The sequence below is a fragment of the Bufo gargarizans genome, chromosome 6 (assembly GCF_014858855.1).
Source record: "Bufo gargarizans isolate SCDJY-AF-19 chromosome 6, ASM1485885v1, whole genome shotgun sequence".
NCBI classification, from domain to species: domain Eukaryota; kingdom Metazoa; phylum Chordata; class Amphibia; order Anura; family Bufonidae; genus Bufo; species Bufo gargarizans.
Genome location: NC_058085.1, coordinates 250,636,089 through 250,658,427, shown reverse-complemented (window position 1 = coordinate 250,658,427; position 22,339 = coordinate 250,636,089). Strand labels below are relative to the sequence as shown.

Below are 22,339 nucleotides of genomic sequence, written 5' to 3'. Positions count from 1 at the left end.
CTTGTTGCCTGTCCTTAGCAGTGGTTTCCTAGCAGATATTCTACCATGAAGACCTGATTCACACAGTCTCCTCTTAACAGTTGTTCTAGAGATGTCTGCTGCTAGAACTCTGTGTGGCATTGACCTGGTCTCTAATCTGAGCTGCTGTTAACCTGCGATTTCTGAGGCTGGTGACTCTTGGTCTTCCTTTCCTGGGGTGGTCCGCATGTGAGCCAGTTTCTTTGTAGCGCTTGATGGTTTTTGTGACTGCACTTGGGGACACTTTCAAAGTTTTTCCAATTTTTGGGACTGACTGACCTTCATTTCTTAAAGTAATGATGGCCACTCGTTTTTCTTTACTTAGCTGCTTTTTTCTTGCCATAATACAAATTCAGTCTATTCAGTAGGGATATCAGCTGTGTATCCACCTGACTTCTCCACAACGCAACTGATGGTCCCAACCCCATTTATAAGGCAAGAAATCCCACTTATTAAACCTGACAGGAAAACCATTTTAGGTGACTACCTCTTGAAGCTCATCAAGAGAATGCCAAGAGTGTGCAAAGCAGTAATCAAAGCAAAAGGTAGCTACTTTGAAGAACCTAGAATATGACATATTTTCAGTTGTTTCACACTTTTTTGTTATGTATATAATTCCACATGTGTTAATTCATAGTTTTGATGCCTTCAGTGTGAATCTACAATTTTCATAGTCATTGTAGGCCTAGATGCAATAATGGTCCAAGCCTGACCCCAGGGACATACAATTGCTTTTCAGGATGTTTGGTGGGCTCTAGTCTCATCTCGCCTGTTGGGTTCGACATAGTCAGACTGGACTATATAGGAAGAACTGGGACGCACTTTGTAAGAGTTGGAGAGAATCCCTTCTGGACGTGAGATCGTTGCTACTTGTAGGAGTCCCAAGAACTGTGGAACAGTGTGCTTCATTATTATGTGCCAGGTATATATATCTTTCACCTCACAGGGGTTTGAGGGAGAATAGTTAAGAGTTGGCCTTGTTCTGCTTAATGTAAGCCATGGTGCTTCTTAGGTGTATAGGGACCAACCAACATGATGCTGGTGAATTCCTAGCCCCAGCGTCATGAATGGTAGTGAGCAACACGAGTACTGGTCGGCTAAGGCATGAGGATGTATGGGTGTCAGCACTCCCCATTCATCAAGCTGATCTCATGGCAAGAATTTAGGTGCCATCTTTTCAGCTGGCACCATGCATCTGTAACAGGTAAGGACCATGTATATACCTTTTTACTCATATTTGCCACTTCTAAAGGAAACCCAACCATGACCAACTTGGCTGCGGACTGTTCCTAACATACTGTACAGTATCAACAAAGCAACTCACCGCCTGTTTCTTAAGGTCAATTTTTCCTGAAAACCAGTCTGCCAATGGCACCTCATCCTCTGTCCATGAATCTCCTTGATCACCAAGGAGCAGACGTATGGATTCGGCTCTACCTACAAGTCAACATTTTCTATGTGTCAGTAAAGCAGAGAAGTAAATATGACTACTGAACAGGTTATCTAGGGTTAAAGAAAGGGTCTGCTCATTTTCAAGAAACTGCGCCACTCTTGTCTGTGTCTGGTACTGCAGGTCAGCTCCATTTACTTGTTTGCTGCAATATCAGGAACAGCCAGTGGATAAGGAGGGGGAAAGAGCAGATCCTTTTCCTTAAGCCTCGGCAATTTCTTTAGCAATCATAAGGCTGCATTCACATGGAACATGCTTGATATCGAATGTCTATGAACTGAAATGCAATGTTACTGAATGGGTGCCCTATTCATACATATGATGGCCAAGACAGTTTATAGACTACTTTCTAGATGTGACATTTCTTCTCTGCTGATTTCTATCATGTAAAAACTGCATATATGCTTCCATCATGTCAGCAAAAACCATGGCCACCAATATCCCTGTGTAACTACAAGGGTAGAAGACAGTTTATAAATAATGGGATTAGCTATAAAGGGTGCAGTGTTAGAAGTTGCGCAAGGGGCCTTGTGCCTGAGGGGGCCCCTCTACCACATAAGACGGACACGAGTATTATAAATGGCAACTGGTTGGTGGGAAGCCTGTTTAAAATTATGCATGGTGGCCCGGGAGAATCACTCTGATGGGGTCATGTATGGACTAGAGTACAAGAAAGTAGGCAAACAGGCTAAGGGTGGGTTCACATCACGTTTTATGCCTCAGTTTGACATATACGTGACAAAAAATAAATAAAAAAAGGTACAAAAACACAGCACACTACATTCTTGTATCTTGCACAGTCCGGTAAAAATAAAAAAACGTAGATTTTTTTACAATGGTAAAAAAAAGTGTGTGTGTGTATATATATATATGAAAAATAGAGCAGCGCTCCAACATGAAGCCTTTCTCAAGCCTATATATTTTTTATATATTTTTTTCAATGGAACTCTATGGCGAACTGGATGCCACTGTATGGCATCAGTCTGATGCAACTGTTTAACGTATACATTTTTTGTATATGCGGATGGGAAAAACGAGATGTGAACCCAGCCTAATAATATAAAAAAGATTTTAAAAAGAATGCAAGTAATAAAAATTGTAACATGCAGAGAGTAAGAATGAAATGAATAGACAGAGTCTGCGCATTATATATGGTATAATATGGATCACATACTTACCCCTTAGTGGGAAATAGGTTATAACGTATCCACTCACTACAAAAGAAAAAAAAAGAAAATATTAAGGACTTCTTTTCAATAGGCGTATACCAGAAAGGCTAAGCAGATACTTTTGAAGGCCCCAGAGAGAGGGAGTCCAATCCTGATTGTCTGAATCTTGTGCTGAGATCCCCTTTCCATAAGTCACACAACACAAAAGTGTGGGTGTACCAACCAGCCCAGGAGGAAGGAGCGGAGTAGTAGTGACTCTGACTGCAATACTTATTCACAGTGGCAGTGCTCAAACCGATGCTCTTTAGAGCCAGAGCAGTGAAAGGAGGGCAAACCTTTTCTTCCCTCAGGGCACATCCTGATGTTGGGGATCCTACCAGATGGTAGTTGGGGTGCCCTTGATGTTGTGGATTTGGTACTGAAGTGCAGAATGGGAGTTGTAGTACATTGAACGGTATCAAAACACAGCTCCAAATAATTCACAGTGCAAATCTTCCCAGATAGCAATGTATAGATTTGAGCAACGATGGGGGCTGTAGTACTCTTTCTGTCTGTCTCTCTCTACAAAATCTTGAGCTGGCAATATTAATCTTGCAATGGTGGCTGTAATTCCCAGCTAAGGGATATAGGATTAAGATACGTGGGCCAGACTGTGTCTGAGTGTGAAGGGTGTAGCAATTTTCCTCACTGCAGTAAAGTCTCTATTTGCGTTCAAAGGGTTTTCCGAGATTGTGTGTGAAATGCAGAAACTGACATGCCACAAATTACAAAATCCGCACAGCAGGTCAATTTCAACATGGAAGAAAAAAGCAAAGTGTACACAACATTTGTGAAATTTCATTCACTTTGCTGGTACTGTACAGCGCTGTGGAAAAACTACATAATCGCAGGTAGGCACGTCTGCAGAATGTTGTGACATCATGGGTGCAAAAGTTCAACACAGCAGGAGACAAGAAGGGCACCTCAGAAGTCTAAGACAGGAGCCCTGGAGGTGTCTTCTTCCCATCTCCAGCATGGGAATAGGGGGGATGATACCAGCAAGAGTGAGATGCGGGTATGGGGAAAACTGCTGCTATCATTGGGATATACAGTGGAAAGTCTAGCTGCCAGTGGGAGAAGGGGTGTGTCAGGAATAAGGACCACATTATTTAAAGTTATATTGTTTGCTGTGATATTATATGTTTTATGGGTTTATGTCGTAGTGTAACATAGTCCAGTGTGATTCACATTCATATACAGTATGTATTTGTATTGCTAGGCCAGTAGCCATTGATGAATTAGTTAAAGGCTGCATATAGTGCCGAGATGTCTGCCTCATACCTGTGAAAACAGCAAACCGCTTCCCGGGGGGTTAGTTAGCACAGAGATGCTAACCAGGATGGGCTCGTTTGCTGGTCACCTTCAGGACAGGGGACAGCAGACTCTCTGGCGCTGTGTGTCAGCATGGGGGCTTCATACAAGAGAATGAACAATAAGTTGTAATCCTTCATAACTTGATCAGGATGGGGCTGACGTCTCCAAAACCCAGCTCATCATATCCGGTATGATAGGGGCATTGCATGGACACCATGGGGTATCAATTCGCCTTCATCTTCTTAAAATAAGGATCTCATCTTCCAAGCGTCCTGGACGTGTCTCGTTTGATATGCTAGGACTCGGAACGATGAGATATGAATTATGAAGAAGGGCTGGGGTCTATAGTTTCTCAGTTGCCCTGGTGAAGATATATTTTTGATATTTTTATACCTGTTCCCTAGATGGCCAGTGGGCCGGCTGCATGGGTAATGTAGCTTGGCCAGAGGGGCTGAGTCCTGGGTGGGAGGGAAAATCCCCCTCAGGCCTGCCCCTGGAGGAAAGACATAAACATGCAATCCCTGGATATTTGGGTGTCACAAAGTGGGAGAGCCAATCGAATTGGTTTGTGCACCATTATTCTGCCCAAATCTCCTGGGAGGAAAGGACTTTTACCACACAAATGTTAAGTATTAGAACTTTCTTTGTTTTCTCCTTTTTATTTTACAATTGTTTGCCATTTATGTATGTCTCTTGTTAATTGGTTTTGTAACCAAGTACTGTCTATTTTTTATACATTAAACCTAAAAGTTTGATGGTTTGTCTTGTAACCTTAAGAACCTGTTAGCTCCATGAAGAGTGTGTGCGCAGTCTGAGGCTGTCTGTTGTTTTTCCGTGAGGCTTGCTATCGTGTGGGGGTCTGCTTGTGAGTGGAACACTCAGGGGTGTCCTGTCGACCTTATAACTGACAGGTGGTGGCAGTGAAAGTTTTGTGTTAGTGCATGGGTGTGCTTGCAGGCTTCAGGTGGCGATTTATGCTTAAGTTACGGCCCCGCGTAGGGCGTAAGAGCATGTGAGGGCGTGAGGTGAATCTGCCTGAAGGGCTTGGGAAACCCTTGTCACGTGATGCGGTGGGCTGGTCTGGTCCCCGGTACGTGACAGGCAGGGGTGTAGCTAAAAGCTCATGGGCCCTGGTGGAAGAGCTCAGCTTGGGCCCCCGTCCCTCAGTGCTTGTTGGCAAGGGGCAGGGGAGCACATAGCCTTCCTGCTGCCTGAGGGAAACATTGAAAGGGCACCTCCTCGTGCCAAATTCTTAACCTAATCCCTTCCCTCAAGCCAGAGGTGTAAATTGACCAATATGCATTTTCTATAATGCCAGTGTCTTATGTGGCACAAGGGTCTTTGGGCCCCCTGAGGCTCCTGGGCTAGGTAGCGACTGCTACCTCTGCACTCCCTATAGCTACGCCCCTGGTGACAGGGGGAGAATGCTGCCATTGAGGAGGCATGGGAATGCAGAGTCCTGAGAATGGGGGAGGAGTAGCGCTGGGTGTGAGATATAAAGGGGAAGAATGCTGCTGCAAGTGGGAAAGGGGGGAATGCTGCTGTCATTGGGGGAAGGAATAATAAGTGCCACATAGGGATGAGCGAACTCGAACTGTATAGTTCGGGTTCGTACCGAATTTTGGGGTGTCCGTGACACGGACCCGAACCCGGACATTTTCGTAAAAGTCCGGGTTCGGGTTCGGTGTTCGTCGCTTTCTTCGCGCTTTTGTGACGCTTTCTTGGCGCTTTTTGAAAGGCTGCAAAGCAGCCAATCAACAAGCGTCATACTACTTGCCCCAAGAGGCCATCACAGCCATGCCTACTATTGGCATGGCTGTGATTGGCCAGAGCACCATGTGACCCAGCCTCTATTTAAGCTGGAGTCACATAGCGCCGCCCGTCACTCTGCTCTGATTAGCGTAGGGAGAGGTTGCGGCTGCGACAGTAGGGCGAGATTAGGCAGATTAACTCCTCCAAAGGACTTGATTAACTGATCGATCTGCAGCTGTGGATCATTGAGCTGCTGATCCTCAATTGCTCACTGTTTTTAGGCTGCACAGACCGTTTGTCAGTCTCATTTTTCTGGGGTGATCGGCGGCCATTTTGTGTCTTGTGGTGCGCCAGCACAAGCTGCGACCAAGTGCATTTAACCCTCAATGGTGTGGTTGTTTTTTGGCTAAAGCCTACATCAGGGTGAAGCTGTCACACCAAGTGCATTTAACCAGCAATAGTCTGTTCATTTTTTGGCCATATACAAAATCAGGGGCAAGCTGCGCCTGTCACCAAGTGCATTTAACCCTCAATGGTGTGGTTGTTTTTTGGCTAAAGCCTACATCAGGGTGAAGCTGTCACACCAAGTGCATTTAACCAGCAATAGTCTGTTCATTTTTTGGCCATATACAAAATCAGGGGCAAGCTGCGCCTGTCACCAAGTGCATTTAACCCTCAATGGTGTGGTTGTTTTTTGGCTAAAGCCTACATCAGGGTGAAGCTGTCACACCAAGTGCATTTAACCAGCAATAGTCTGTTCATTTTTTGGCCATATACAAAATCAGGGGCAAGCTGCGCCTGTCACCAAGTGCATTTAACCCTCAATGGTGTGGTTGTTTTTTGGCTAAAGCCTACATCAGGGTGAAGCTGTCACACCAAGTGCATTTAACCAGCAATAGTCTGTTCATTTTTTGGCCATATCCCAGTCTAATTCTGTCACTAAATCCATACCGGTCACCCAGCGCCTAAATACTAGGCCTCAAATTTATATCCAGCTAAATCTGTCCCTAGTGCTGTAGCTGGGCGAGTTATTTAGTGTCCGTTCAAGCACATTTCTTGTTCTGGGTTGAAATACAATTCCCAATTTAGCAATTTCATAATTTAGTGGTTCCTGCTATATCAGAGCTATTTGAAATCTATCCCAAAAAGGGTATATAATATTGAAGGTGCACATTGGGTCATTCAGAATAACTTCACACACACCCGCTACTGTGTATTTCCAAGTCTAATTCTGTCACTAAACCCATACCTGTCACCCAGCGCCTAAATACTAGGCCTCAAATTTAAATCCCTCTAAATCTCTCGTTACCCACCGCTGTACTGTTGTTGCTGGGCAAGATATTTAGTGTCCGTCAAAGCACATTTTTTGTTCTGGGTTGAAGTACAATTCCCAATTTAGCAATTTCATAATTTAGTGGTTTCTGCTATATCAGAGCTATTTGAAATCTATCCCTAAAAGGGTATATAATATTGAAGGTGCACATAGGGTCATTCAGAATAACTTCACACACACGCTTCTGTGCATTTCCAAGTCTAATTCTGTCACTAAATCCATACCGGTGACCCAGCGCCTAAATACTAGGCCTCAAATTTTAATCCCTCTAAATCTCTCGTTACCCACCACTGTACTGTTGTTGCTGGGCAAGATATTTAGTGTCCGTCAAAGCACATTTTTGTTCTGGGTTGAAGTACAATTCCCAATTTAGCAATTTCATAATTTAGTGGTTTCTGCTATATCAGAGCTATTTGAAATCTATCCCTAAAAGGGTATATAATATTGAAGGTGCACATAGGGTCATTCAGAATAACTTCACACACACGCTTCTGTGCATTTCCAAGTCTAATTCTGTCACTAAATCCATACCGGTGACCCAGCGCCTAAATACTAGGCCTCAAATTTAAATCCCTCTAAATCTCTCGTTACCCACCGCTGTACTGTTGTTGCTGGGCAAGATATTTAGTGTCCGTCAAAGCACATTTTTTGTTCTGGGTTGAAGTACAATTCCCAATTTAGCAATTTCATAATTTAGTGGTTTCTGCTATATCAGAGCTATTTGAAATCTATCCCTAAAAGGGTATATAATATTGAAGGTGCACATAGGGTCATTCAGAATAACTTCACACACACGCTTCTGTGCATTTCCAAGTCTAATTCTGTCACTAAATCCATACCGGTGACCCAGCGCCTAAATACTAGGCCTCAAATTTAAATCCCTCTAAATCTCTCGTTACCCACCGCTGTACTGTTGTTGCTGGGCAAGATATTTAGTGTCCGTCAAAGCACATTTTTTGTTCTGGGTTGAAGTACAATTCCCAATTTAGCAATTTCATAATTTAGTGGTTCCTGCTATATCAGAGCTATTTGAAATCTATCCCAAAAAGGGTATATAATATTGAAGGTGCACATTGGGTCATTCAGAATAACTTCACACACACCCGCTACTGTGTATTTCCAAGTCTAATTCTGTCACTAAACCCATACCTGTCACCCAGCGCCTAAATACTAGGCCTCAAATTTAAATCCCTCTAAATCTCTCGTTACCCACCGCTGTACTGTTGTTGCTGGGCAAGATATTTAGTGTCCGTCAAAGCACATTTTTTGTTCTGGGTTGAAGTACAATTCCCAATTTAGCAATTTCATAATTTAGTGGTTTCTGCTATATCAGAGCTATTTGAAATCTATCCCTAAAAGGGTATATAATATTGAAGGTGCACATAGGGTCATTCAGAATAACTTCACACACACGCTTCTGTGCATTTCCAAGTCTAATTCTGTCACTAAATCCATACCGGTGACCCAGCGCCTAAATACTAGGCCTCAAATTTAAATCCCTCTAAATCTCTCGTTACCCACCGCTGTACTGTTGTTGCTGGGCAAGATATTTAGTGTCCGTCAAAGCACATTTTTTGTTCTGGGTTGAAGTACAATTCCCAATTTAGCAATTTCATAATTTAGTGGTTTCTGCTATATCAGAGCTATTTGAAATCTATCCCTAAAAGGGTATATAATATTGAAGGTGCACATAGGGTCATTCAGAATAACTTCACACACACGCTTCTGTGCATTTCCAAGTCTAATTCTGTCACTAAATCCATACCGGTGACCCAGCGCCTAAATACTAGGCCTCAAATTTAAATCCCTCTAAATCTCTCGTTACCCACCACTGTACTGTTGTTGCTGGGCAAGATATTTAGTGTCCGTCAAAGCACATTTTTTGTTCTGGGTTGAAGTACAATTCCCAATTTAGCAATTTCATAATTTAGTGGTTCCTGCTATATCAGAGCTATTTGAAATCTATCCCTAAAAGGGTATATAATATTGAAGGTGCACATTGGGTCATTCAGAATAACTTCACACACACCCGCTACTGTGTATTTCCAAGTCTAATTCTGTCACTAAACCCATACCTGTCACCCAGCGCCTAAATACTAGGCCTCAAATTTAAATCCCTCTAAATCTCTCGTTACCCACCGCTGTACTGTTGTTGCTGGGCAAGATATTTAGTGTCCGTCAAAGCACATTTTTTGTTCTGGGTTGAAGTACAATTCCCAATTTAGCAATTTCATAATTTAGTGGTTTCTGCTATATCAGAGCTATTTGAAATCTATCCCTAAAAGGGTATATAATATTGAAGGTGCACATAGGGTCATTCAGAATAACTTCACACACACGCTTCTGTGCATTTCCAAGTCTAATTCTGTCACTAAATCCATACCGGTGACCCAGCGCCTAAATACTAGGCCTCAAATTTAAATCCCTCTAAATCTCTCGTTACCCACCACTGTACTGTTGTTGCTGGGCAAGATATTTAGTGTCCGTCAAAGCACATTTTTTGTTCTGGGTTGAAGTACAATTCCCAATTTAGCAATTTCATAATTTAGTGGTTCCTGCTATATCAGAGCTATTTGAAATCTATCCCTAAAAGGGTATATAATATTGAAGGTGCACATTGGGTCATTCAGAATAACTTCACACACACCCGCTACTGTGTATTTCCAAGTCTAATTCTGTCACTAAACCCATACCTGTCACCCAGCGCCTAAATACTAGGCCTCAAATTTAAATCCCTCTAAATCTCTCGTTACCCACCGCTGTACTGTTGTTGCTGGGCAAGATATTTAGTGTCCGTCAAAGCACATTTTTTGTTCTGGGTTGAAGTACAATTCCCAATTTAGCAATTTCATAATTTAGTGGTTTCTGCTATATCAGAGCTATTTGAAATCTATCCCTAAAAGGGTATATAATATTGAAGGTGCACATAGGGTCATTCAGAATAACTTCACACACACGCTTCTGTGCATTTCCAAGTCTAATTCTGTCACTAAATCCATACCGGTGACCCAGCGCCTAAATACTAGGCCTCAAATTTAAATCCCTCTAAATCTCTCGTTACCCACCACTGTACTGTTGTTGCTGGGCAAGATATTTAGTGTCAGTCAAAGCACATTTTTTGTTCTGGGTTGAAGTACAATTCCCAATTTAGCAATTTCATAATTTAGTGGTTCCTGCTATATCAGAGCTATTTGAAATCTATCCCTAAAAGGGTATATAATATTGAAGGTGCACATTGGGTCATTCAGAATAACTTCACACACACCCGCTACTGTGTATTTCCAAGTCTAATTCTGTCACTAAACCCATACCTGTCACCCAGCGCCTAAATACTAGGCCTCAAATTTAAATCCCTCTAAATCTCTCGTTACCCACCGCTGTACTGTTGTTGCTGGGCAAGATATTTAGTGTCCGTCAAAGCACATTTTTTGTTCTGGGTTGAAGTACAATTCCCAATTTAGCAATTTCATAATTTAGTGGTTTCTGCTATATCAGAGCTATTTGAAATCTATCCCTAAAAGGGTATATAATATTGAAGGTGCACATAGGGTCATTCAGAATAACTTCACACACACGCTTCTGTGCATTTCCAAGTCTAATTCTGTCACTAAATCCATACCGGTGACCCAGCGCCTAAATACTAGGCCTCAAATTTAAATCCCTCTAAATCTCTCGTTACCCACCGCTGTACTGTTGTTGCTGGGCAAGATATTTAGTGTCCGTCAAAGCACATTTTTTGTTCTGGGTTGAAGTACAATTCCCAATTTAGCAATTTCATAATTTAGTGGTTCCTGCTATATCAGAGCTATTTGAAATCTATCCCAAAAAGGGTATATAATATTGAAGGTGCACATTGGGTCATTCAGAATAACTTCACACACACCCGCTACTGTGTATTTCCAAGTCTAATTCTGTCACTAAACCCATACCTGTCACCCAGCGCCTAAATACTAGGCCTCAAATTTAAATCCCTCTAAATCTCTCGTTACCGCTGTACTGTTGTAGCTGGGAAAGTTATTTAGTGCCCGTCAAAGCACATTTTTTGTTCTGGGTTGAAGTACAATTCCCAATTTAGCAATTTCATAATTTAGTGGTTCCTGCTATATCAGAGCTATTTGAAATCTATCCCAAAAAGGGTATATAATATTCAAGGTGCACATTGGGTCATTCAGAATAACTTCACACACACGCTTCTGTGCATTTCCAAGTCTAATTCTGTCACTAAATCCATACCGGTCACCCAGCGCCTAAATACTAGGCCTCAAATTTATATCCCGCTGAATTTGAATACAATACATTGGGCCAAATAATATATTTGTTGTTGTGGTGAACCATAACAATGAGAAAAACATCTAGTAAGGGACGCGGACGTGGACATGGTCGTGGTGGTGTTAGTGGACCCTCTGGTGCTGGGAGAGGACGTGGCCGTTCTGCCACATCCACACGTCCTAGTGTACCAACTACCTCAGGTCCCAGTAGCCGCCAGAATTTACAGCGATATATGGTGGGGCCCAATGCCGTTCTAAGGATGGTAAGGCCTGAGCAGGTACAGGCATTAGTCAATTGGGTGGCCGACAGTGGATCCAGCACGTTCACATTATCTCCCACCCAGTCTTCTGCAGAAAGCGCACAGATGGCGCCTGAAAACCAACCCCATCAGTCTGTCACATCACCCCCATGCATACCAGGGAAACTGTCTCAGCCTCAAGTTATGCAGCAGTCTCTTATGCTGTTTGAAGACTCCGCTGGCAGGGTTTCCCAAGGGCATCCACCTAGCCCTTCCCCAGCGGTGAAAGACATAGAATGCACTGACGCACAACCACTTATGTTTCCTGATGATGAGGACATGGGAATACCACCTCAGCATGTCTCTGATGATGACGAAACACAGGTGCCAACTGCTGCGTCTTTCTGCAGTGTGCAGACTGAACAGGAGGTCAGGGATCAAGACTGGGTGGAAGACGATGCAGGGGACGATGAGGTCCTAGACCCCACATGGAATGAAGGTCGTGCCACTGACTTTCACAGTTCGGAGGAAGAGGCAGTGGTGAGACCGAGCCAACAGCGTAGCAAAAGAGGGAGCAGTGGGCAAAAGCAGAACACCCGCCGCCAAGAGACTCCGCCTGCTACTGACCGCCGCCATCTGGGACCGAGCACCCCAAAGGCAGCTTCAAGGAGTTCCCTGGCATGGCACTTCTTCAAACAATGTGCTGACGACAAGACCCGAGTGGTTTGCACGCTGTGCCATCAGAGCCTGAAGCGAGGCATTAACGTTCTGAACCTGAGCACAACCTGCATGACCAGGCACCTGCATGCAAAGCATGAACTGCAGTGGAGTAAACACCTTAAAACCAAGGAAGTCACTCAGGCTCCCCCTGCTACCTCTTCTGCTGCTGCCGCCTCGGCCTATTCTGCTGCTGCCGCCTCGGCCTCTTCCTCCGCCTCTGGAGGAACGTTGGCACCTGCCGCCCAGCAAACAGGGGATGTACCACCAACACCACCACCACCACCTCCGTCACCAAGCGTCTCAACCATGTCACACGCCAGCGTTCAGCTCTCCATCTCACAAACATTTGATAGAAAGCGTAAATTCCCACCTAGCCACCCTCGATCCCTGGCCCTGAATGCCAGCATTTCTAAACTACTGGCCTATGAAATGCTGTCATTTAGGCTGGTGGACACAGACAGCTTCAAACAGCTCATGTCGCTTGCTGTCCCACAGTATGTTGTTCCCAGCCGGCACTACTTCTCCAAGAGAGCCGTGCCTTCCCTGCACAACCAAGTATCCGATAAAATCAAGTGTGCACTGCGCAACGCCATCTGTAGCAAGGTCCACCTAACCACAGATACGTGGACCAGTAAGCACGGCCAGGGACGCTATATCTCCCTAACTGCACACTGGGTAAATGTAGTGGCAGCTGGGCCCCAGGCGGAGAGCTGTTTGGCGCACGTCCTGCCGCCGCCAAGGATCGCAGGGCAACATTCTTTGCCTCCTGTTGCCACCTCCTCCTTCTCGGCTTCCTCCTCCTCTTCTTCCACCTGCTCATCCAGTCAGCCACACACCTTCACCACCAACTTCAGCACAGCCCGGGGTAAACGTCAGCAGGCCATTCTGAAACTCATATGTTTGGGGGACAGGCCCCACACCGCACAGGAGTTGTGGCGGGGTATTGAACAACAGACCGACGAGTGGTTGCTGCCGGTGAGCCTCAAGCCCGGCCTGGTGGTGTGTGATAATGGGCGAAATCTCGTTGCAGCTCTGGGACTAGCCAATTTGACGCACATCCCTTGCTTGGCGCATGTGCTGAATTTGGTGGTGCAGAAGTTCATTCACAACTACCCCGACATGTCAGAGCTGCTGCATAAAGTGCGGGCCGTCTGTTCGCGCTTCCGGCGTTCACATCCTGCCGCTGCTCGCCTGTCTGCGCTACAGCGTAACTTCGGCCTTCCCGCTCACCGCCTCATATGCGACGTGCCCACCAGGTGGAACTCCACCTTGCACATGCTGGACAGACTGTGCGAGCAGCAGCAGGCCATAGTGGAGTTTCAGCTGCAGCACGCACGGGTCAGTCGCACTACAGAACAGCACCACTTCACCACCAATGACTGGGCCTCCATGCGAGACCTGTGTGCCCTGTTGCGCTGTTTCGAGTACTCCACCAACATGGCCAGTGGCGATGACACCGTTATCAGCGTTACAATACCACTTCTATGTCTCCTTGAGAAAACACTTAGGGCGATGATGGAACAGGAGGTGGCCCAGGAGGAGGAGGAGGAGGATGAGGAAGAGGGGTCATTTTTAGCACTTTCAGGCCAGTCTCTTCGAAGTGACTCAGAGGGAGGTTTTTTGCAACAGCAGAGGCCAGGTACAAATGTGGCCAGCCAGGGCCCACTACTGGAGGACGAGGATGAGGAGGAGGTGGAGGAGGATGAGGATGAAGCATGGTCACAGCGGGGTGGCACCCAACGCAGCTCGGGTCCATCACTGGTGCGTGGCTGGGGGGAAAGGCAGGACGATGACGATACGCCTCCCACAGAGGACAGCTTGTCCTTACCCCTGGGCAGCCTGGCACACATGAGCGACTACATGCTGCAGTGCCTGCGCAACGACAGCAGAGTTGCCCACATTTTAACCTGTGCGGACTACTGGGTTGCCACCCTGCTGGATCCACGCTACAAAGACAATGTGCCCACCTTACTTCCTGCACTGGAGCGTGATAGGAAGATGCGCGAGTACAAGCGCACGTTGGTAGACGCGCTACTGAGAGCATTCCCAAATGTCACAGGGGAACAAGTGGAAGCCCAAGGCCAAGGCAGAGGAGGAGCAAGAGGTCGCCAAGGCAGCTGTGTCACGGCCAGCTCCTCTGAGGGCAGGGTTAGCATGGCAGAGATGTGGAAAACTTTTGTCAACACGCCACAGCTAACTGCACCACCACCTGATACGCAACGTGTTAGCAGGAGGCAACATTTCACTAACATGGTGGAACAGTACGTGTGCACACCCCTCCACGTACTGACTGATGGTTCGGCCCCATTCAACTTCTGGGTCTCTAAATTGTCCACGTGGCCAGAGCTAGCCTTTTATGCCTTGGAGGTGCTGGCCTGCCCGGCAGCCAGCGTTTTGTCTGAACGTGTATTCAGCACGGCAGGGGGCGTCATTACAGACAAACGCAGCCGCCTGTCTACAGCCAATGTGGACAAGCTGACGTTCATAAAAATGAACCAGGCATGGATCCCACAGGACCTGTCCGTCCCTTGTCCAGATTAGACATTAACTACCTCCCCATAACCATATATTATTGGACTCCAGGGCACTTCCTCATTCAATCCTATTTTTATTTTCATTTTACCATTATATTGCGATGCTACCCAAAGTTGAATGAACCTCTCCTCTGCCTGTGTGCTAGGCCTAAATATATGCCAATGGACTGTTGCAGTGGTGGCTGACATGAAGCCTGATTCTCTGCTATGACATGCAGACTAATTCTCTGCTGACATGAAGCCAGATTGTCTGTTACGGGACCTCTCTCCTCTGCCTGGGTGCTGGGCCTAAATTTATGACAATGGACTGTTGCAGTGGTGGCTGACGTGAAGCCTGATTCTCTGCTATGACATGCAGACTGATTCTCTGCTGACATGAAGCCAGATCGTCTGTTACGGGACCTCTCTGCTCTGCCTGTGTGCTAGGCCTAAATATATGCCAATGGACTGTTGCAGTGGTGGGTGACGTGAAGCCTCATTCTCTGCTATGACATGCAGACTGATTCTCTGCTGACATGAAGCCAGATTGTCTGTTACGGGACCTCTCTGCTCTGCCTGTGTGCTAGGCCTAAATATATGCCAATGGACTGTTGCAGTGGTGGGTGACGTGAAGCCTCATTCTCTGCTATGACATGCAGACTGATTCTCTGCTGTCATGAAGCCAGATTGTCTGTTACGGGACCTCTCTGCTCTGCCTGTGTGCTAGGCCTAAATATATGCCAATGGACTGTTGCAGTGGTGGGTGACGTGAAGCCTCATTCTCTGCTATGACATGCAGACTGATTCTCTGCTGACATGAAGCCAGATTGTCTGTTACGGGACCTCTCTGCTCTGCCTGTGTGCTAGGCCTAAATATATGCCAATGGACTGTTGCAGTGGTGGGTGACGTGAAGCCTCATTCTCTGCTATGACATGCAGACTGATTCTCTGCTGTCATGAAGCCAGATTGTCTGTTACGGGACCTCTCTGCTCTGCCTGTGTGCTAGGCCTAAATATATGCCAATGGACTGTTGCAGTGGTGGGTGACGTGAAGCCTCATTCTCTGCTATGACATGCAGACTGATTCTCTGCTGACATGAAGCCAGATTGTCTGTTACGGGACCTCTCTGCTCTGCCTGTGTGCTAGGCCTAAATATATGCCAATGGACTGTTGCAGTGGTGGGTGACGTGAAGCCTCATTCTCTGCTATGACATGCAGACTGATTCTCTGCTGTCATGAAGCCAGATTGTCTGTTACGGGACCTCTCTGCTCTGCCTGTGTGCTAGGCCTAAATATATGCCAATGGACTGTTGCAGTGGTGGGTGACGTGAAGCCTCATTCTCTGCTATGACATGCAGACTAATTCTCTGCTGACATGAAGACAGATTCTCTGTTACGGGACCTCTCTCCTCTGCCTGTGTGTGTGCTGGGCCTAAATATATGCCAATGGACTGTTGCAGTGGTGGCTGACGTGAAGCCTCATTCTCTGCTATGACATGCAGACTGATTCTCTGCTGACATGAAGCCAGATTCTCTGTTACGGGACCTCTCTCCTCTGCCTGTGTGCTAGGCCTAAATATATGCCAATGGACTGTTGCAGTGGTGGCTGACGTGAAGCCTCATTCTCTGCTATGACATGCAGACTAATTCTCTGCTGACATGAAGACAGATTCTCTGTTACGGGACCTCTCTCCTCTGCCTGGGTGCCGGGGCCTAAATATCTGAGAATGGACTGTTCCAGTGGTGGGTGACGGGAAGCCAGATTCTCTGCTATGGAACCTCTCTCCAATTGATTTTGGTTAATTTTTATTTATTTAATTTTTATTTTAATTAATTTCCCTATCCACATTTGTTTGCAGGGGATTTACCTACATGTTGCTGCCTTTTGCAGCCCTCTAGCCCTTTCCTGGGCTGTTTTACAGCCGTTTTAGTGCCGAAAAGTTCGGGTCCCCATTGACTTCAATGGGGTTCGGGTTCGGGACGAAGTTCGGATCGGGTTCGGATCCCGAACCCGAACATTTCCGGGATGTTCGGCCGAACTTCTCGAACCCGAACATCCAGGTGTTCGCTCAACTCTAGTGCCACAGCCTCTACTGTAACTGCTGGAACAAATCAACCTGATGACAGCATTTACTGTGTAACTGTATTTTGTTACTTATTCTGAAACTGGACTTCTACATCTGCATGTCCTACTTGTTTATTCACAGCTCACGCCTGCATACACTCTACACTGGTATACATACTGCACATCTACATATTCTGCTCATTTAGTGACACTGCAGACTGGTATACACACTGCACATCAGCATGCCTTACTCATTTAGTCACACCTGCATACACTCACTGCACACTGGTATACACACTGCACATCTGCATTTCTTACTGGTTTATTCACACCTGCATACACTCACTGCACACTGCTGTGGGGGGAGCAGGCACAGTGTACATTTGCATGGTGGTGCAGCTCCTAACAGACAGAAGTCTCAGTCTTCCCTCACCTGCCATAACTAATAATGGAGCTGCTCAGCACTCGGGGGTTTGGAAGTATTTTGAGGATCCTTCAGCATACAAATGTTCCATTATGGTAGCAGTTAGTAGGACAGGCAGTGTGCACTTACTTTTCTTATTGCTGACTCCGTCCTCCTAGAAGAACCACTGACGTGAAGTGCTACTTCTGCTGCAGGCGGGACTATTCCCCCTGAACTGAAAGCATCTGATTGGATGCAACAGGTGCCTGTCCCTGTCACAAGTACTAATCTGTGATAGGTTCTGCTCAATGAGAACAGGTTCAGGGGAATCTCTGCTCACACCATCCGTGTCTGCAGCTCGTATATAGTGCAGAAGGGCTGAAGTCACATTTAGGCCTCCTTCACATGAGTGAGTTTAACCTCAGGGTGCGAATGCGTCACGCAAATGCCTAGCATCTGGACTGAATTCTGACCCATTCATTTCAATGGGTCTTGCATCATTTCTGCGTTCAGGAAAAATCGCAGAATGTTCTATAGTCAGCATTTTCCCGCAGTTCTGATTCCATAGAAGTGAATGGGGCTCCCAATTAAAAACAGTTTGCGTTTTTCACTGATTGTTATCATTCAGGTTTTTTTTTTTTTTCACGCACATGAAAAACGTATCAAAAACTAATTGCACCTGTGTGGAAAAAACTGAAACACTGACCGCAACTGTACTTTTCTTGCAAAACCATCAGTTTTTTTCTAGAACAGACCCTTAGAAAATCTGTATTGTTCAGGTTAGAGACCTTACGGTGCCTTCAGACACGGCACATTTTCTGGCAGAATATTCAGCGACTGAAAACCAGTTCTATTCATTTGAATAGGGCAGCAAGCACGTGGGTTTCTGCAAGCCCCATTAAAGTGAATGGAACCGATTTTCAGTTGTCAAACTTTCTGCCACAAAATCTGCCGTGTGTCAGGATACCCTGCACACTGGTGTGTGTTTAAAAAATATATATTTTATTTTTTTGTACTGATAATGTCTTGTGGATTTCGCAGCATTTCTGCACTAAAATCCAAATGTGTTTCTAGCAGATTTTGTTCTGGATTTTGATGCAGTTTTGCCCCAATCTCACTCTTTGCTTCACAAAAAGGGTGAAATCCACACTAAAATAAAGTATGGGAAAATCCTATTAAAGAGAGATTCCCACCACAAACATATGGCATATGACAGTTCCTGGAAAGTGTAAGATTATTCTCAGATGTTTGCACAAGTCTGTCATTTGCATATCATAATTAAGTAAATGTAATTGAAAAGAAACAACATTAAGCATCAAAGAAGCAGAGCGAGTGGATCACAAGATGAAGCCTTACTTGTTTTCTCACTGGTCCAGGAACTGACCACTCCAGAAGCTGATTTGGACTAGGCAGTTTCAGCTGATTCTTCCCGTTTATATATGGAAAGCTGCTTTTGCTGAGTCACCATGAGAGCTTTTCAATACTGGGGAGGGATCACAATTCCATAGTACATAAGGCAGATAGACATAAAGGAAAGATGACAGGGTCAGTATGGAGGGAGGTAATAAGAACAGGTATATACTGAAATCTGAGATGTGGTAAAAGGTCAACCAGACTTTCAGAAGACTATGTAGATAAAGTTAATAAAATCTATGAGATGTTGGAGAACATCATCTAGGCTTTTGCATGCAGTGGTATTTCTTTGCCAGGATGCCAACATTTATACTGGAAACCCAACAGATCTCTGCCGGATCCCATTATAACATCCAATAAATACCCCAACCATGGGATGAAAACTTCTTTAAGCAAAAAAGCCTTTGGCAATACTATTACTAATACATAACCTACATAGAAAATGCCAGACCGCTAATACTGATTAATTCTTTATTACAAAAAAATCACAATTAAATAAATCACAATTAATTACAAAGATTAAAAAGAATTGGCACAGGAGATAAAAAACGGCATCACTGGAGGAGACATTCAGTGGACGCAGATCCCAATTAGTCCGTCATAATTGTTACTAAAGTGCATATATAGGATACAATGTAGGCAGGACAGTGGACACAAGTCCTAATTAATCCATCATGATTAGTCTAAAGTGCATTATAGAATTCCATTGAAACAAGACATAGGACATTACCCATACTGTGTCTCCTCCAGGATGGCGCCAACCCCAACGCGCGTTTCGGCGTACCTTCGTCTGGGGGTAGCGTCATCACTGGAGGACCTGGTTTATAAATGAGCATCATTTATAATGAAGGAAACGAATCACACACAGCTGAGGAGATCCCGGCCTCCATTAAATGTAAGTCAAAGAAATTCCCCCCACTATTTCTATGTCCGGCAGTGGACCTTTTTGTGAAACATGTCTCGAAAGATTTTGAGAGTATGGCAATGTTTACCCCCAGAGATAACCTGTCAAGAGCTCAATGGCTCAGTCTGAAGAACCTTGGCAGATTACAAGATGTTGTGTTTAAACCCTCTGATAAGGGTGGCAACATCGTGGTATGGCCCAATAATTTATATGAACGTGAGGCCTATAGACAATTAGGGGAGAAGGAATGCTACAGGAAATTGACCTTCAATCCACTACAGGCATTTGAGAAAAATCTTTGCACAATTTTAGGGAAAGCGGTTGATAACCAAATAATATCTAAGGCCCTATATGATGCTTTAATTGTGAAGGAACCGGTGGTACCTACTCTGTACTTGCTGCCCAAAATTCATAAAAACCCTAAAATACCACCTGGGAGGCCAATTATTTCAGGCAGGGGCAGCCTGACAGAAAAAAATAGGACGATATTTAGATTCTCAATTAAAAAACATGGTGGCTAGCCTTCCATCACATATTAAGGATATGACCGACTTCCTACGGAAAATCGATGGTATCCATTTGGGGGACGACACACTTATGGTGACTTGCGACGTTGAGTCGCTGTACACCAGCATCAGACATATGGATGGAATTCAGGCAGTGGCTTTCTTTCTTGCGCAAGGAAATTTGGAGGACAATCTTAGGGGGTTCCTTTTGGAGCTTCTATCCTTTGTCCTGACACACAACTTCTTCTCCTTTGGAGGGTCCTTTTACCTGCAGCTCCAGGGCACCGCGATGGGGGCGCCTTGTGCACCGTCATACGCAAATCTGTTCCTGGGGCTGTGGGAGAGGTACATGTCGATGGACTGCGCCATTTTCTGGGCGCGGTACATCGACAATGTATTTATGATCTGGCAGGGGAACACTGAGGAGTTAGGAGAATTTTTCGAGGCATTGAACAACAATTGTAAGAACATTAGGGAATCCATTGAGTTCCTGGATGTACAAATAGAAAAAGGTACTGATGGGTGTATAGTGACGAACGTCTTCAGGAAACCAACTGCGGTTAACTCATACTTACATGCCTCTTCATCACATCCTCCACAGATGATTAACTCGATTCCGATTGGAAAATACCTACGGGCCCTGAGAATATGCTCTACGGACGAAATATCTGAAGAACAGGCTACGGTGCTAAAGGAAAGATTTACCAGTCGAGGATACAGTCAGCGTGCAATTAAAAAGGCTTATAGGAGAGCAAAGAATTGTTCCAGACAGGATTTATTATTCTCTGGAGACAAAAAGATCAACGACAGCAGGACACGATATATCACAGGATACCACGGAAGATGGGTGGAGATGAAAGATGCCCTGAGAAAATCGTGGCCTATCTTGTTGACTGATCCTATCCTGACTAAATATATAGCACCATATCCCATGGTAACAGCCAGACGATCCAAAAATCGATCCACCTTGTACGTAGCCTATTTGTAAAACAAAATCAACCTCTATTTCCAGGAATAGGAAAGCCCAAATGGGGCTTTGTCCCATGTGGGAAGTGCATAGCATGCCCGAATATGGAGAGGGCAACCTCTTTTGATGACACAACCAATACAAGAACCTTTAAAATAACACAATGTCTCACATGCGTAAGCGCTGCAGTCGTGTATTACGCAAAATGTTCTTGCCCAAAAATTTATGTGGGTCTAACTACGAGGGAGTTAAAAGTGAGAGTGCGAGAGCACGTTAGAGATATAATGGCAGCAGCCGATGAGGAAGATCTGGGCAATTTAAAACCAGTTGCGAGACATTTTAAAATACATCATGGCTGTAATCCCGTGCATTTGAAGGTGCGGGCGATTGATTGTGTCATGAAAAATATTCGGGGTGGCAATTTAACAAAAAGATTGGGACAACTCGAGTGCAAGTGGATTTGGAAATTAAATACACTGCACCCGGGTGGTCTAAATGAGTCTACTGGTTTCTCCTCATTTTTGTAGGTCAATGGGTCACATGGGTCTCCACACTCAAACAAGGGTTTTTTTGGTTTTCGTTTATACATTTTGTATTTTAATGTTTTAATTATTTTCAACCTCCTTTCTCTAGGGTCATCACTGGTTTTGGTTGATGTTTCCATCTTGTGACTCTCAATCTGCGTGTTTTGCACATGCGCATTGGGAGACACGATGTGGCGACGCGATTATGCAATAGGAGTAGTGTGGGAGATGGACTTTTGGAGTACGGACACTGGCAATAGGCTGGCTAATAAAGTCCTGTCCGTAGGGTCCATGCTTCTATTTCCTTTGTACACTTACTCTTCTGTGTAGTGGCTTTCCCTGGTCCTGTGATTTAGTATAGAAGTAAGCTAGGATGATGTCACGGGGCCGCGACAATCCTGTGCGCGTTCAAGTGACGTCATCCGGACCACGTGACTATACGAGGGTCAGGTGATCCAAATTGGTCACGTGGGTCCTTGGATGCTGGCATCCTGCAATATAGATAATTTCCAGCACAGTCGCGATGACAGACAAACCGGCAAGTAACTGGTACGCGGTGATTGGTTGATGCTCATTTATAAACCAGGTCCTCCAGTGATGACGCTACCCCCAGACGAAGGTACGCCGAAACGCGCGTTGGGGTTGGCGCCATCCTGGAGGAGACACAGTATGGGTAATGTCCTATGTCTTGTTTCAATGGAATTCTATAATGCACTTTAGACTAATCATGATGGATTAATT

General features: G+C 45.1%; 1 protein-coding gene across 2 annotated transcripts in view; it reads right to left on the bottom strand.

Moving 5' to 3' along the window:
• Positions 1-18,759, bottom strand: part of LOC122941147 (glutathione S-transferase P 1-like) — a 32,851-nt gene extending 14,092 nt beyond the window's left edge. Inside the window, exons 1-3 of one of the 2 annotated variants that reach the window (XM_044298175.1) lie at positions 18,641-18,759; positions 2,647-2,682; positions 1,343-1,455 (exon numbers count right to left, since the gene is read on the bottom strand). In XM_044298175.1, coding sequence (XP_044154110.1) covers positions 1,343-1,455; positions 2,647-2,682; position 18,641 — 150 coding nt within the window. In that variant the 5' untranslated portion in view covers positions 18,642-18,759. Of the gene's footprint in view, positions 1-1,342; positions 1,456-2,646; positions 2,683-17,434; positions 17,518-18,640 lie in introns of those variants that run through there. The other variant, XM_044298176.1, reaches the window with a different exon arrangement.
• Positions 18,760-22,339: the final 3,580 nt, after the last annotated feature.